This window comes from Bombina bombina, chromosome 1, assembly GCF_027579735.1.
Source record: "Bombina bombina isolate aBomBom1 chromosome 1, aBomBom1.pri, whole genome shotgun sequence".
Lineage (NCBI taxonomy): Eukaryota > Metazoa > Chordata > Amphibia > Anura > Bombinatoridae > Bombina > Bombina bombina.
The window spans coordinates 9362304-9379794 of record NC_069499.1 but is presented as its reverse complement, the minus strand read 5'-3'; the positions used below and the strand labels follow the sequence as shown (position 1 = coordinate 9379794).

The 17491-nt window shown below is 49.9% G+C and overlaps 2 protein-coding genes across 4 annotated transcripts in view; one reads left to right on the top strand and one right to left on the bottom strand.

Annotated features, from left to right (window-relative positions):
- FLVCR2 (FLVCR heme transporter 2) overlaps positions 1–11278 on the top strand; it is a 364922-nt gene extending 353644 nt beyond the window's left edge. The window contains exon 12 of the mRNA XM_053697130.1: positions 11111–11278. The gene's annotated coding sequence lies outside the window, so the exon portion shown is untranslated. The remainder of the gene's footprint in view (positions 1–11110) is intronic.
- The window catches only part of ERG28 (ergosterol biosynthesis 28 homolog), a 35392-nt gene continuing 28782 nt past the window's right edge, over positions 10882–17491 (bottom strand). For 2 of the 3 annotated variants that reach the window (XM_053697138.1, XM_053697134.1), the window contains 2 exons: positions 15297–15415; positions 10882–11498 (listed from right to left, as the gene is read on the bottom strand). In XM_053697138.1, coding sequence (XP_053553113.1) covers positions 11410–11498; positions 15297–15415 — 208 coding nt within the window. In that variant the 3' untranslated portion in view covers positions 10882–11409. The remainder of the gene's footprint in view (positions 11499–15296; positions 15416–17491) is intronic. The other variant, XM_053697139.1, reaches the window with a different exon arrangement.

The following is a 17491-nucleotide window of genomic DNA, read 5'->3' as shown; positions in this document are numbered from 1 at the left end:
CACGCAGAGTGCACACCACACAGGCAGGCAAACGACCACACACAGGAAGGGAACTGATCACATGCAGAGCGCACACCACACACACGCAGGGAACTGATCACACGCAGAGCGCACACCACACACGCAGGCAACAGATCACACGCAGAGCGTACACCACACACATGCACAGGCAACTGATCACATGCATAGCACGCACGCACGCATGCAACTGATCACAAACACACCACACACATGCAGGCAACTGATCACAAGCCCTACACACACACGCAGGCAACTGATCACAAGCCCACCACACACACGCAGGCAACTGATCACAAGCCCACCACACACACGCAGGCAACTGATCACAAGCACACCACACACACGCAGGCAACTGATCACAAGCACACCACACACACACAGGCAACTGATCACAAGCACACCACACACACGCAGGCAACTGATCACAAGCAGAGCACGCAAACCACACACACAGGCAACTGATCACAACCAGAGCGCACACGCACGCAACTGATCACAAGCAAAGCGCGCAAACCACACACACAGGCAACTGATCACAAGCAGAGCGCACACCACACGCACGCAGGCAACTGATCACAAGCAGAGCGCACACCACACGCACGCAGGCAACTGATCACAAGCAGAGCGCACATCACACGCACGCAGGCAACTGATCACAAGCACACTACACACACGCAACTGATCACAAGCAGAGCGCACATCGCACGCACGCAACTGATTACAAGCAGAACATACACCACACGCACAGGCGACTGATCACAAGCAGAGCGTACACCACACACACAGGCAATTGATCACAAGCAGAGCGCACACCACACGCACGCAGGCAACTGATCACAAGCACACCACACACACGCAGGCAACTGATAACAAGCAGAGCACACATCACACACAGGCAACTGATAACAAGCAGAGCACACATCACACACAGGCAACTGATAACAAGCAGAGCACACATCACACACAGGCAGGCAATTAATCACAAGCACACCACACACGCAGGCAATTGTTCACAAGCAGAGCGCATACCACATGCACGCTTGCAACTGATCACAAGCAGAGCACACACACAAAGGCAATTGATCACAAGCAGAGCGCACACGCACACAGTCAACTGATCACACGCAGAGCGCACACCACACGCACAGTCAACTGATCACACGTAGAGCACACACCACACGCACACAGGCAACTGATCACACACAGAGCGCACACCACGCACACGGGCAACTGATCACACGCAGAGCGCACAGAGGCAACTGACCACACGCACACAGGCAACTGACCACACGCAGAGCGCACACAGGCAACTGATCACACACACGCAGGGAACTGACCACACGCACACAGGCAACTGATCACACGCAGAGCGCACACAGGCAACTGATCTCACACACATGCAGGGAACTGATCACACGCAGAGCGCACACCACACGCTCACAGGCAACTGATCACACGCAGAGTGCACACCACACAGGCAGGCAAACGACCACACACAGGAAGGGAACTGATCACACGCAGAGCGCACACCACACACGCAGGCAACAGATCACACGCAGAGCGTACACCACACACATGCACAGGCAACTGATCACATGCATAGCACGCACGCACGCATGCAACTGATCACAAACACACCACACACATGCAGGCAACTGATCACAAGCCCTACACACACACACACACACGCAGGCAACTGATCACAAGCCCACCACACACACGCAGGCAACTGATCACAAGCCCACCACACACACGCAGGCAACTGATCACAAGCACACCACACACGCAGGCAACTGATCACAAGCACACCACACACACGCAGGCAACTGATCACAAGCACACCACACACACGCAGGCAACTGATCACAAGCAGAGCACGCAAACCACACACACAGGCAACTGATCACAACCAGAGCGCACACGCACGCAACTGATCACAAGCAAAGCGCGCAAACCACACACACAGGCAACTGATCACAAGCAGAGCGCACACCACACACACGCAGGCAACTGATCACAAGCAGAGCACACATCACACACAGGCAACTGATAACAAGCAGAGCACACATCACACACAGGCAACTGATAACAAGCAGAGCACACATCACACACATGCAGGCAATTAATCACAAGCACAACACACACGCAGGCAATTGATCACAAGCATAGCGCATACCACATGCACGCTTGCAACTGATCACAAGCAGAGCGTACACACAAAGGTAATTGATCACAAGCAGAGCGCACACGCACACAGTCAACTGATCACACGCAGAGCGCACACCACACGCACAGTCAACTGATCACACGTAGAGCACACACCACACGCACACAGGCAACTGATCACACGCAGAGCGCACACAGGCAACTGATCACACACACGCAGGGAACTGATCACACGCAGAGCGCACACCACACGCTCACAGGCAACTGATCACACGCAGAATGCACACCACACAGGCAGGCAAACGACCACACACAGGAAGGGAACTGATCACACGCAGAGCGCACACCACACACACGCAGGGAACTGATCACACGCAGAGCGCACACCACACACGCAGGCAACAGATCACACGCAGAGCGTACACCACACACATGCACAGGCAACTGATCACATGCATAGCACGCACGCAACTGATCACAAGCACACCACACACACGCAGGCAACTGATCACAAGCCCTACACACACACGCAGGCAACTGATCACAAGCCCACCACACACACGCAGGCAACTGATCACAAGCACACCACACACACGCAGGCAACTGATCACAAGCGCACCACACACACGCAGGCAACTGATCACAAGCACACCACACACACTCAGGCAACTGATCACAAGCCCTACACACACACGCAGGCAACTGATCACAAGCCCACCACACACACGCAGGCAACTGATCACAAGCACACCACACACACGCAGGCAACTGATCACAAGCACACTACACACACGCAGGCAACTGATCCCAAGCACACCACACACACACGCAGGCAACTGATCACAAGCACACCACACACACGCAGGCAACTGATCACAAGCAGAGCACGCAAACCACACACACAGGCAACTGATCACAACCAGAGCGCACACGCACGCAACTGATCACAAGCAAAGCGCGCAAACCACACACACAGGCAACTGATCACAAGCAGAGCGCACACCACACGCACGCAGGCAACTGATCACAAGCAGAGCGCACACCACACGCACGCAGGCAACTGATCACAAGCAGAGCGCACATCACACGCACGCAGGCAACTGATCACAAGCACACTACACACACGCAACTGATCACAAGCAGAGCGCACATCGCACGCACGCAACTGATCACAAGCAGAACATACACCACACGCACAGGCAACTGATCACAAGCAGAACATACACCACACGCACAGGCAACTGATCACAAGCAGAGCGTACACCACACGCACAGGCAACTGATCACAAGCAGAGCGTACACCACACGCACAGGCAACTGATCACAAGCAGAACATACACCACACGCACAGGCAACTGATCACAAGCAGAGCGTACACCACACGCACAGGCAACTGATCACAAGCAGAGCGTACACCACACGCACAGGCAACTGATCACAAGCAGAGCGCACACCACACGCACGCACCCAGGCAACTGATCACAAGCAGAGCGCACATCACACGCACTCAGGCAACTGATCACAAGCATAGCGCACACCACACACACGCAGGCAACTGATCACAAGCACACCACACACACGCAGGCAACTGATCACAAGCACACCACACACACGCAGGCAACTGATCACAAGCAGAGCACGCAAACCACACACACAGGCAACTGATCACAACCAGAGCGCACACGCACGCAACTGATCACAAGCAAAGCGCGCAAACCACACACACAGGCAACTGATCACAAGCAGAGCGCACACCACACGCACGCAGGCAACTGATCACAAGCAGAGCGCACATCACACGCACGCAGGCAACTGATCACAAGCACACTACACACACGCAACTGATCACAAGCAGAGCGCACATCGCACGCACGCAACTGATCATAAGCAGAACATACACCACACGCACAGGCAACTGATTACAAGCAGAACATACACCACACGCACAGGCGACTGATCACAAGCAGAGCGTACACCACACACACAGGCAATTGATCACAAGCAGAGCGCACACCACACGCACGCAGGCAACTGATCACAAGCACACCACACACACGCAGGCAACTGATAACAAGCAGAGCACACATCACACACAGGCAACTGATAACAAGCAGAGCACACATCACACACAGGCAGGCAATTAATCACAAGCACACCACACACGCAGGCAATTGTTCACAAGCAGAGCGCATACCACATGCACGCTTGCAACTGATCACAAGCAGAGCACACACAGGCAACTGATCTCACACACATGCAGGGAACTGATCACACGCAGAGCGCACACCACACGCTCACAGGCAACTGATCACACGCAGAGTGCACACCACACAGGCAGGCAAACGACCACACACAGGAAGGGAACTGATCACACGCAGAGCTCACACCACACACACGCAGGGAACTGATCACACGCAGAGCGCACACCACACACGCAGGCAACAGATCACACGCAGAGCGTACACCACACACATGCACAGGCAACTGATCACATGCATAGCACGCACGCAACTGATCACAAACACACCACACACATGCAGGCAACTGATCACAAGCCCTACACACACACACACGCAGGCAACTGATCACAAGCCCACCACACACACGCAGGCAACTGATCACAAGCCCACCACACACACGCAGGCAACTGATCACAAGCACACCACACACACGCAGGCAACTGATCACAAGCACACCACACACACGCAGGCAACTGATCACAAGCACACCACACACACGCAGGCAACTGATCACAAGCACACCACACACACGCAGGCAACTGATCACAAGCACACCACACACACGCAGGCAACTGATCACAAGCAGAGCACGCAAACCACACACGCAGGCAACTGATCACAACCAGAGCGCACACGCACGCATCTGATCACAAGCAAAGCGCGCAAACCACACACACAGGCAACTGATCACAAGCAGAGCACACATCACACACAGGCAACTGATAACAAGCAGAGCACACATCACACACAGGCAACTGATAACAAGCAGAGCACACATCACACACATGCAGGCAATTAATCACAAGCACACCACACACGCAGGCAATTGATCACAAGCAGAGCAAACATCAAATGCACGCAGGCAACTGATCACAAGCAGAGCGCACACCGCATGCACGCAGGCAACTGATCACAAGCACAGCGCACACCACACACGCAGGCAACTGATCACAAGCACATCACACACACGCACGCTGGCAACTGATCACAAGCAGAGCGCACATCACACGCACGCTGGCAACTGATCACAAGCAGAGCGCACATCACACGCACGCAGGCAACTGATCACAAGCAGAGCGCACACCACACGCAGGCAACTGAGCACAAGCAGAGCACACACCACAAACGCAGGCAACTGAGCACAAGCAGAGCACACACCACAAACGCAGGCAACTGATCACAAGCACACCACACACACGCAGGCAACTGATCACAAGCACACCACACACACGCAGGCAACTGATCACAAGCACACCACACACACGCAGGCAACTGATCACAAGCAGAGCGCACATCACACGCACTCAGGCAACTGATCACAAGCATAGCGTACACCAAACATGCACAGACATCTGATCCCAAGCAAAGCACACACGCAGGCAACTGATCCCAAGCAGAGCACGCAAACCACACACACAGGCAACTGATCACAAGCAGAGCGCACACCACACGCACACAGGCTACTGATCACAAGCTAAGCGCGCAAACCACACACACAGGCAACTGATCACAAGCAGAGCGCACACCACACGCACGCAACTGATCACAAGCAGAACGCACACCACACACACGCAGGCAACTGATCACAAGCAGAGCGCACATCACACTCACGCAGGCAACTGATCACAAGCAGAGCGCACATCACACGCACGCAGGCAACTGATCACAAGCAGAGCATACACCACACACACGCAGGCAACTGATCACAAGCAGAGCGCACATCACACGCACAGGCAACTGATCACAAGCAGAGCGTACACCACACACACGCAGGCAACTGATCACAAGCAGAGCGCACATCACACGCACGCACGCAACTGATCACAAGCAGAGCGCACATCACACGCACGCAGGCAACTGATCACAAGCAGGCACATCAACGCACAGGCAACTGATCACAAGCAGAGCGCACATCACACACACGCAGGCAACTGATCACAAGCAGAGCGCACACAACACACGCAGGCAACTGATCACAAGCAGAGCGCACACAACACACGCAGGCAACTGATCACACGCAGAGTGCACACCACACACACGCAGGGAACTGATCACAAGCAGAGCAAACATCAAACGCACGCAGGCAACTGATCACAAGCACACCACACACACAGGCAACTGATCACAAGCAGAGCGTACACCACACATGCACAGGCAACTGATCACAAGCAGAGCGTACACCACACACACGCAGGCAACTGATCACAAGCAGAGCGCACACAACACACACAGGCAACTGATCACAAGCAGAGCACACACCACACGCATGCGACTGATCACAAGCAGAGCGCACACCACACACACGCAGGCAACTGATCACAAACACATCACACGCACGCTGGCAACTGATCAAAAGCAGAGCGCACATCACACGCACACAGGCAACTGATCACAAGCAGAGCGTACACCACACACATGCAGGTAAATGATCACACGCAGAGCGTACGCGACACACAGGCAACTGATCACACACACACGCAAGGAACTGATCACACGCAGAGTGCACACCACACACGCAGGGAACTGATCACACGCAGAGCGCACATCATACACGCAGGCAACTGATCACACGCAGAGCGTACATCACGCACGCACGCACGCAACATATCACACGAAGAGCGCACACCACACACATGCACAGGCAACTGATCACATGCAGAGCACACACCACACATGCAACTGGTCACAAGCACACCACACGCAGGCAATTGATCACAAGCACACCACACGCAGGCAACTGATCACAAGCAGAGCACACATCAAACACACGCAGGCAACTGATCACAAGCAGAGCGCACACGCAGGCAACTGATCACAAGCAGAGAGCACACGCAGGCAACTGATCACAAGCAGAGCGCGCAAACCACACACACAGGCAACTGATCACAAGCAAAGCGCGCAAACCACACACACAGGCAACTGATCACAAGCAGAGCACACACAACACACGCAGGCAACTGATCACAAGCAGAGCAAACATCAAACGCACGCAGGCAACTGATCACAAGCAGAGCACACACGGAGGCGACTGATCACAAGCAGAGCGCGCAAACCACACACAGGCAACTGATCACAAGCAGAGCACACACCACACGCACGCAACTGATCACAAGCACATCACATGCATGCTAGCAGCTGATCACAAGCAGAGCACACATCACACGCACGCAGGCAACTGATCACAAGCAGAGCGTACACCACACACACACGCAGGTAACTGATCACAAGCAGAGCGTACACCACACACACACAGGTAACTGATCACAAGCAGAGCGTACACCACACACACACACGCAGGCAACAGATCACACGCAGAGCTCACACCACAAACGCAGGCAACAGATCACACGCAGAGCGTACACCACACACGCACAGGCAACTGATCACATGCAGAGCACACACCACACACGCAACTGATCACATGCAGAGCACACACCACACACACGCAGGCAATTGATACCAAGCGCAGGCAAATGATCACAAGCACACCACACACATGCAGGCAACTGATCACAAGCAGAGCACATGCAGGCAACTGATCACAAGCAGAGCGCGCAAACCATACACACAGGCAACTGATCACAAGCAGAGCGCACACCACACAAACGCAGGCAACTGATCACAAGCAGAGCGCACACCACACACGCGCAGGCAACTGATCACAAGCACATCAAACGCACGCAGACAACTGATCACAAGCACACCACACACACGCAGGCAACTGATCACAAGCAGAGCGCACACCACACGCACGCATGCAAATGATCACAAGCACATCACATGCACGCAGGCAACTGATCACAAGCAGAGCACACACGGAGGCGACTGATCACAAGCAGAGTGCGCAAACCACACACACAGGCAACTGATCACAACCAGAGTGCACATCACACGCACGCCGGCAACTGATCACAAGCAGAGCACACACCACACGCACGCAACTGATCACAAGCACATCACACGCATGCTGGCAGCTGATCACAAGCAGAGCGTACACCACACGCACGCAGGCAACTGATCACAAGCAGAGCGTACACCACACGCACGCAGGCAACTGATCACAAGCAGAGCGTACACCACACACACGCAGGTAACTGATCACAAGCAGAGCGTACACCACACACGCACAGGCAACTGATCACAAGCAGAGCGTACACCACACACACGCAGGGAACTGATCACATGCAGAGCGCACGCCACACACGCAGGCAACAGATCACACACCACAAATGCAGGCAACAGATCACACGCAGAGCGTACACCACGCACAGGCAACTGATCACATGCAGAGCACACACCACACATGCAACTGATCACAAGCACACCACACACACGCAGGCAAATGATCACACGCAGAGCACACACGCACACCACACACACACGCAGGGAACTGATCACACGCACACAGGCAACTGATCACAAGCACATCGCACGCAGGCAACTGATCACAAGCAGAGCACACACGCACATCACACACACGCAGGGAACTGATCACACGCACACAGGCAACTGATCACAAGCACATCACGCACGCAGGCAACTGATCACAAGCAGAGCACACACACGCAGGCAACTGATCACAAGCACATCACGCACGCAGGCAACTGATCACAAGCAGAGCACACAAACGCAGGCAACTGATCACAAGCAGAGCACACACACGCAGGCAACTGATCACAAGCACATCACACACACGCAGGCAACTGCTCACAAGCAGAGCGCACACACGCAGGCAACTGCTCACAAGCAGAGCGCACACACGCAGGCAACTGCTCACAAGCACATCACACACACGCAGGCAACTGCTCACAAGCAGAGCACACAAACGCAGGCAACTGCTCACAAGCAGAGCGCACACACGCAGGCAACTGCTCACAAGCAGAGCGCACACACGCAGGCAACTGCTCACAAGCAGAGCGCACACACGCAGGCAACTGATCACAAGCAGACCACACACGCAAAGGCAACTGATCAAGCACATTACACACACGCAGGCAACTGCTTACAAGCAGAGCGCACAAACGCAGGCAACTGCTCACAAGCAGAGCGCACACACGCAGGCAACTGCTCACAAGCAGAGCGCACACACGCAGGCAACTGATCACAAGCAGACCACACACGCAAAGGCAACTGATCAAGCACATTACACACACGCAGGCAACTGCTTACAAGCAGAGCGCACACACGCAGGCAACTGATCACACACACGCAGGCAACTACTTACAAGCAGAGCACACACACGCAGGCAACTGATCACAAGCAGAGCGCACATCACACGCACGCAACTGATCACAAGCAGGCAACTGATCACAAGCACATCACACACACGCAGGCAACTGATCACACACACGCAGGCAACTGATCACAAGCACACCACACACACACGCAGGCAACTGATCACAAGCACACCACACACACACACGCAGGCAACTGATCACAAGCACACCACACACACGCAGGCAACTGATCACAAGCACACCACACACACACACACGCAGGCAACTGATCACAAGCACACCACACACACGCAGGCAACTGATCACAAGCACACCACACACACACGCAGGCAACTGATCACAAGCACACCACACACACACGCAGGCAACTGATCACAAGCACACCACACACACACGCAGGCAATTGATCACAAGCACACCACACACACACGCAGGCAACTGATCACAAGCACACCACACACACACACACACGCAGGCAACTGATCACAAGCACACCACACACACACACGCAGGCAACTGATCACAAGCACACCACACACACACACACACGCAGGCAACTGATCACAAGCACACCACACACACACGCAGGCAACTGATCACAAGCACACCACACACACACACGCAGGCAACTGATCACAAGCACACCACACACACACACGCAGGCAACTGATCACAAGCACACCACACACACACACGCAGGCAACTGATCACAAGCACACCACACACACACACGCAGGCAACTGATCACAAGCACACCACACACACACACGCAGGCAACTGATCACAAGCACACCACACACACACACGCAGGCAACTGATCACAAGCACACCACACACACACACGCAGGCAATTGATCACAAGCACACCACACACACACACGCAGGCAATTGATCACAAGCACACCACACACACACACACGCAGGCAACTGATCACAAGCACACCACACACACACACACGCAGGCAACTGATCACAAGCACACCACACACACACACACGCAGGCAACTGATCACAAGCACACCACACACACACACACGCAGGCAACTGATCACAAGCACACCACACACACACACGCAGGCAACTGATCACAAGCACACCACACACGCAGGCAACTGATCACAAGAAGAGCGCACACCACACACAGAAAACACATAATAAACACAGGCAACTATCTACTTACAGTCCTCAGATAAAACACATGCCTGAGAAAGCAGGGAGATTTTTTACATGTTTTATTAGATTACATGTTTTTGTTCTGGTACACCAGACAGATGGGAGTTTAAGACACGCTGATAAAGTTTATACAATGTGTATTTAGAGACCTACATTATTGCAAGGTGCATCCCTCACTACCCACAATGTGACTCAGACGGTTTGTAGGTGCTTGGTGCAGATCACTGTGTGACAACAGGTTAATGGCACACTGTCCCCATTTGTCTTGTGCAGGTTGTACCTTTGGCAAATTCAAGCACCACCGAGGTTCCATCGCCGCTCCTGGACGCTTGAGAGGATGTGCTACAGCATCAGTCAGTATTATATGTTGGCACCAAAGACTTGTGAACAAATAACAATTTGCACTGGAATGTGTGTAAGGAGTATGGGGAGGTAAAAATTATTATTTATTAACCAAAGTGGTTACTGCCAAATTATGGAGGATATCAGGGTAAGAGAACGTGTAGAGAGCACCACACCGGACCAGCTGCAGAAGCTGTGATATCCAGAAACAATCCCCACTACAGAAGGGTTCAGTTCCTTTTCTTGTTCAGAGGGACAGGCGGCTCTTGCAGAACCTCTAGATACTGAAATCCGATGAGCATTCCCAGGATGGAGAAACCTACAGAGGAGACCAATGGGGAATAATGAAGATTCAGCACAAGATTTAGGGCACAGGGAAGGGGGGGGGGGAGGAGAAGAGGACTATTGTCCAGAATAGTAGCAGCAAGGACCCATATACTATCCTCAGAACAGAAGACAAAAATAACAAATATTGAACTGCAAAACCCAATGATGTGTTAGTATGATCAAAAGATCTGACACGCACAGGGTACAGTAGGGGTATTACAGCAGGTGATTATGCTGACACCAAAGTGTAAATGCAACAATCTGAGTGAATGAACATGTTTACCATACAACAAGCCAACTGCACTTGTAGGGAAGAAACAAAGGGCTTTTATAGCAAATGCTACAGGTGCTAGAGTATCACAACATTAATACATTTATATCCTTCACCCTGAGCTGATGTAATAAAATGTTATATCTGTACAGACACAATCTAGTACACAGGGTGGGCACATAATGCCTAAGCCAAGGGAGTTGTAATGTGATTATTTGTACCACACACAGAGAAAAACTCACAAACCTAAGCACCAGGGCTAACACACCATCGTCTACCCTGTGACCAAAACTGCCCCACACCTTACTTATGAATGTGTTATATGTTGTGTGTCTGTGGTCTTGTGTTAATATCCCAACATCAGAGTGTTTCTGTTCATCACACGCTGTGTAGAGAAAACACAGAAAGACCAATTTAATCAAATATTTTTAGAGCTCGACAAACCCAGGTGACAAGAAGCAACAGGCACCTTAATATTAGCCCCAAGAGTTCCCACCAGCTGCATCTTATATACACATGTACATTATATACCTGGTTTTATAGATTTTGAACATATTTGTCAAGCCCTGCTCTATATCATGTCTCTTCACATTGGGGAACTGCATACAAATTAGTATTTGCTTTATAGGAGTTCCTGGCAGCATCTTGTGCATCCTCTGTATGGTTTGGCACAGGATGAGAATCTTACAGCTGAGGACACTTGCTCATTACATGGTGACATAGAAGCTCCCTCCCTTTAGGTCACTTGTCAGGGTCAGAGCAACCAAAGCTTATATCATTGCTGGTCACATTAGCTACAGCCAGGGGCGAGACCAAAATAGTGGGAGCAAATATTTTTTTTCTGGATTTTGTCTTTACAATCTGTGTAAAATGTATACAAATAAATCATTAATAGCAGCGACATCCATAATATCATGATTATTATAGTATGTGCGTTATCTGTATATTGATCTATCTAATATAATGTGAGCGTCTTAAAAATTAGTAGATGTGCTGAGGTGACATCATCACGGCACATAATTAACCACTTCACTGCCAAATAGCCCTCTTCTGCCACCAAGTTGTTTACAGGAATACTATTTTATGCTGTGGGGGGGGGTCTGTCATTGAGTCTACAGCAAAGCTCAAAGCAGTTTGCAAGAGCTCTGACAGCACATCACTAAAGATCACTGCTTCACCCTCAGTTTATCACACGCGATTACTGCTTTTCAATGATTACACTGTACATCTTATGTCAAGAAGAATATCACTCATAGGGCACGGGAGAGAACATAAGGTAACGTCACTAGCAGTACATGAGAGGGAACATAAAGGTAACGTCACTAGCAGTACATGAGAGGGAACATAAGGTAACGTCACTAGCAGTACATGAGAGGGAACATAACGTCACTAGCAGTACATGAGAGGGAACATAAGGTAACGTCACTAGCAGTACATGAGAGGGAACATAACGTCACTAGCAGTACATGAGAGGGAACATAACGTCACTAGCAGTACATGAGAGGGAACATAAGGTAACGTCACTAGCAGTACATGAGAGGGAACATAAGGTAACGTCACTAGCAGTACATGAGAGGGAACATAACGTCACTAGCAGTACATGAGAGGGAACATAACGTCACTAGCAGTACATGAGAGGGAACATAAGGTAACGTCACTAGCAGTACATGAGAGGGAACATAACGTCACTAGCAGTACATGAGAGGGAACATAAAGGTAACGTCACTAGCAGTACATGAGAGGGAACATAAGGTAACGTCACTAGCAGTACATGAGAGGGAACATAACGTCACTAGCAGTACATGAGAGGGAACATAACGTCACTAGCAGTACATGAGAGGGAACATAACGTCACTAGCAGTACATGAGAGGGAACATAAGGTAACGTCACTAGCAGTACATGAGAGGGAACATAACGTCACTAGCAGTACATGAGAGGGAACATAACGTCACTAGCAGTACATGAGAGGGAACATAAGGTAACGTCACTAGCAGTACATGAGAGGGAACATAACGTCACTAGCAGTACATGAGAGGGAACATAAAGGTAACGTCACTAGCAGTACATGAGAGGGAACATAAGGTAACGTCACTAGCAGTACATGAGAGGGAACATAACGTCACTAGCAGTACATGAGAGGGAACATAACGTCACTAGCAGTACATGAGAGGGAACATAACGTCACTAGCAGTACATGAGAGGGAACATAAAGGTAACGTCACTAGCAGTACATGAGAGGGAACATAAGGTAACGTCACTAGCAGTACATGAGAGGGAACATAACGTCACTAGCAGTACATGAGAGGGAACATAACGTCACTAGCAGTACATGAGAGGGAACATAAGGTAACGTCACTAGCAGTACATGAGAGGGAACATAACGTCACTAGCAGTACATGAGAGGGAACATAAAGGTAACGTCACTAGCAGTACATGAGAGGGAACATAAGGTAACGTCACTAGCAGTACATGAGAGGGAACATAACGTCACTAGCAGTACATGAGAGGGAACATAACGTCACTAGCAGTACATGAGAGGGAACATAACGTCACTAGCAGTACATGAGAGGGAACATAAGGTAACGTCACTAGCAGTACATGAGAGGGAACATAACGTCACTAGCAGTACATGAGAGGGAACATAACGTCACTAGCAGTACATGAGAGGGAACATAACGTCACTAGCAGTACATGAGAGGGAACATAAGGTAACATCACTAGCAGTACATGAGAGGGAGCATAAGGTAACGTCACTAGCAGTACATGAGAGGGAACATAACGTCATTAGCAGTACAGGAGAGGGAACTTAAGGTAACGTCACCGTGATTAACTAAGGGCTGAGGACTGCAGGGGTATCATTAACAAAACGGGGGAGTATTCGGGGCAGTGTTGTGGTTTGAGCGGCTAAGGCACAGCCGTCCGTACCGGCCTCCTGGAACTGTTTTCGGTCACCCGTATAACCCCACCCGGATGACTAATTTCTTATCATTAAAACTTGCCCCAGACTCTTTGGCACCACTAATCCTATTACATATCAAAAGGACCCTACGGGCCTAGAGTCAGACCCACTGTTATCTATGTCAATAGTCTTCCCAATGTTTCCCTACTTGACATCTGTGTCAACAGCCCTTCTTTTTGTTCTCCCCAGTCTGATGGGATTAGCTAGTTGAAGGGGGATGGTCCCTAAAAATGTATAAAATGTCTGTACACCCTCCAATAAAGTGTCTTGTCTGATTATTGGGGTATTTTTGTGTTTATTGGTGGTTCCAGCTTTAGGGAAGCTGAACAGGCGGACATACCCAGGCAGGGTACCCTGAAGTCCGTCACAATCACTAGCAGTACATGAGAGGGAACATAAGGTAAGGTCACCTGCAGACCACGGGAGGGAGCATAAGATAGTAACACACACAGCATGGGAGGGAGCATAAGGTAGGGCCCCATAACACAGGTGGAAGAATAGGGTAACCTCACCTGCAGAGCAGGATTTGTAAAGATTGTTAAGAGAGGCGTTTACTTACTAGACACCATCAGTGGAGCCATCACCCCAATGGTCATCTCAGCCGTATGATAGATGCAAACCTCAGACAGGAAGTGTCCCAAAGCCAGAACAAAGGTCCAGAGTGTGATGTGGTAAAGCCTGGGCAGAGAGCATACACTTAATCATAGACTGCAACTGCAGAAGGTGAGAGCAAGGTGACCCCATCGGTGGTGACAGGAGAAGTGATCACACGTATGGGATGTTAGGTGAGACTAAGGTGAACCCTTGTGTGGTGACAGCTGCTGTGTGCCTATGCTTTGTATAAGCTAAAGGATCAATAAATGCTTTAAAGACTAAAGATTTTCTCCTCGTGATTGGTGCTGTGGAACAAAGTTGCTGTGGATTTACTGAGAGGTGTTTGCAGTGGCCCTGTTTGTCATATCTGAACTGTGGTATTGAGAGGACAGGAAGAGAAGAGACAAGGCCTATGGGATATAAGGTTAGAGTGAGGTGACCCTGCTGGTAATGAGGGGACATGAGAAGTGACCAGATCTATGGGATGTGAGGTGAGATTAAAGTGACCCCGCAGGTAGTGAGAGGACAAGAGGAGAAGCGACAAGGCCTATGGGATATAAGGTTAGAGTGAGGTGACCATGCTGGTAATAAGGGGACAGGAGAAGCGACAAGGCCTATGGGATGTAAGGTTAGAGTGAGGTGACCTTGCTGGTAATGAGGGGACAGGAGAAGTGAGCAGATCTATGGGATGAGATTAAAGTGGCCCCGCAGGTATGAGATATAAGGTTAGAGTGATGGTGACCCTGCTGGTAATGAGGGGACAAGAGAAGTGACCAGATCTATGGGATGTGAGGTGAGATTAAAGTTACCCCGCAGGTAGTGAGAGGACAGGAGGAGAAGCGACAAGGCCTATGGGATATAAGGTTAGAGTGAGGTGACCTTGCTGGTAATGAGAGGACAGAAGGAGAAGTGACCAGATCTATGGGATGTGAGATTAAAGTGACCCCGCAGGTAGTGAGAGGACAGGAGGAGAAGCGACAAGGCCTATGGGATGTAAGGTTAGAGTGAGGTGACCTTGCTGGTAATGAGAAGACAGAAGGAGAAGTAACCAGATCTATGAAATGTAAGACTATTTGTAATAGTTAATAAATATTATTCGTTAATATTGACCAAAGACAGCCACTGGATAACAGGAGTGACTATAATTGTTCAGTACTAAGTCTAGTGATGTCTAAGTTCTTTTCATTATGTATTTGACTTTACACTCAGCCCTACTTACTGCATAAATAAGACACAATGGTTGAATTTTTATAGTTTAATAGCATAAATTAAATCAACAAATTGATCACTAAAACAATTCCCAATTAGTACATCAGGTGTAACTCTCTAATATCTAGTATCAATAACAAATTAGATCTAACCACATACAACAACTTTATGTAGAAAGAAACCATAACGATACTTCATCAAATAAGAGATACAGATAAATCTATGTAACTATACAAAGTTTACTGCTCTTTAAGGTGATTTGCTAATTAATGTATTATATCGCAGTTCTTTTTTACGAAAATGCAATTGTAACTAATTTTCTATACATTTTATCTATTAGACAAAATCATTTGCCTTATTAGACCAATGCACAATTATAAATCTGTATGTTATCCTTGTGGCGTGAGTCACCAAGATCTGAGGGCCTGTTATGGAACATTCTTTGGGCAGGAGGTACATGGGCTTAAGGATACCCAGAGACTGCATGGAAATATGGAATTTTATATGCTGGACACCCCATGTACTTTCATAACTGTTTTATGTCCATGTCACCCTGTATCCATAAATACAGGATGGGTACAGGGTGTGAGTGCCCCTTGTGGGAGCAATTGTGACTCTATAAGCCAAGTGGGCATAAAAGACTTTATAGCTAATAAGAACTGTTCCTATATTCAGTAATAAGATGTATTCTATGTATGTTTCAGATCTGATTGTGTCTCAGGAGTCTGTCTAGGTAAACTGATTGGGTTTTGTGTGATTATGTTAACTAGACTGCCCAACATCAGATTGTCTGAGTACTTAATATGTTAATCTGTTTTACCTGTGAATAGACAATTGTTAGAGGTTTGCTGTATTGTTCATATGTTTGCTTTACTGTTTAACCAATGCCCTCTGTAACCTGAAGCTCTGTGACTCTGGAATGCCAGGGTGTATAAATATGTGTGCTGCTTT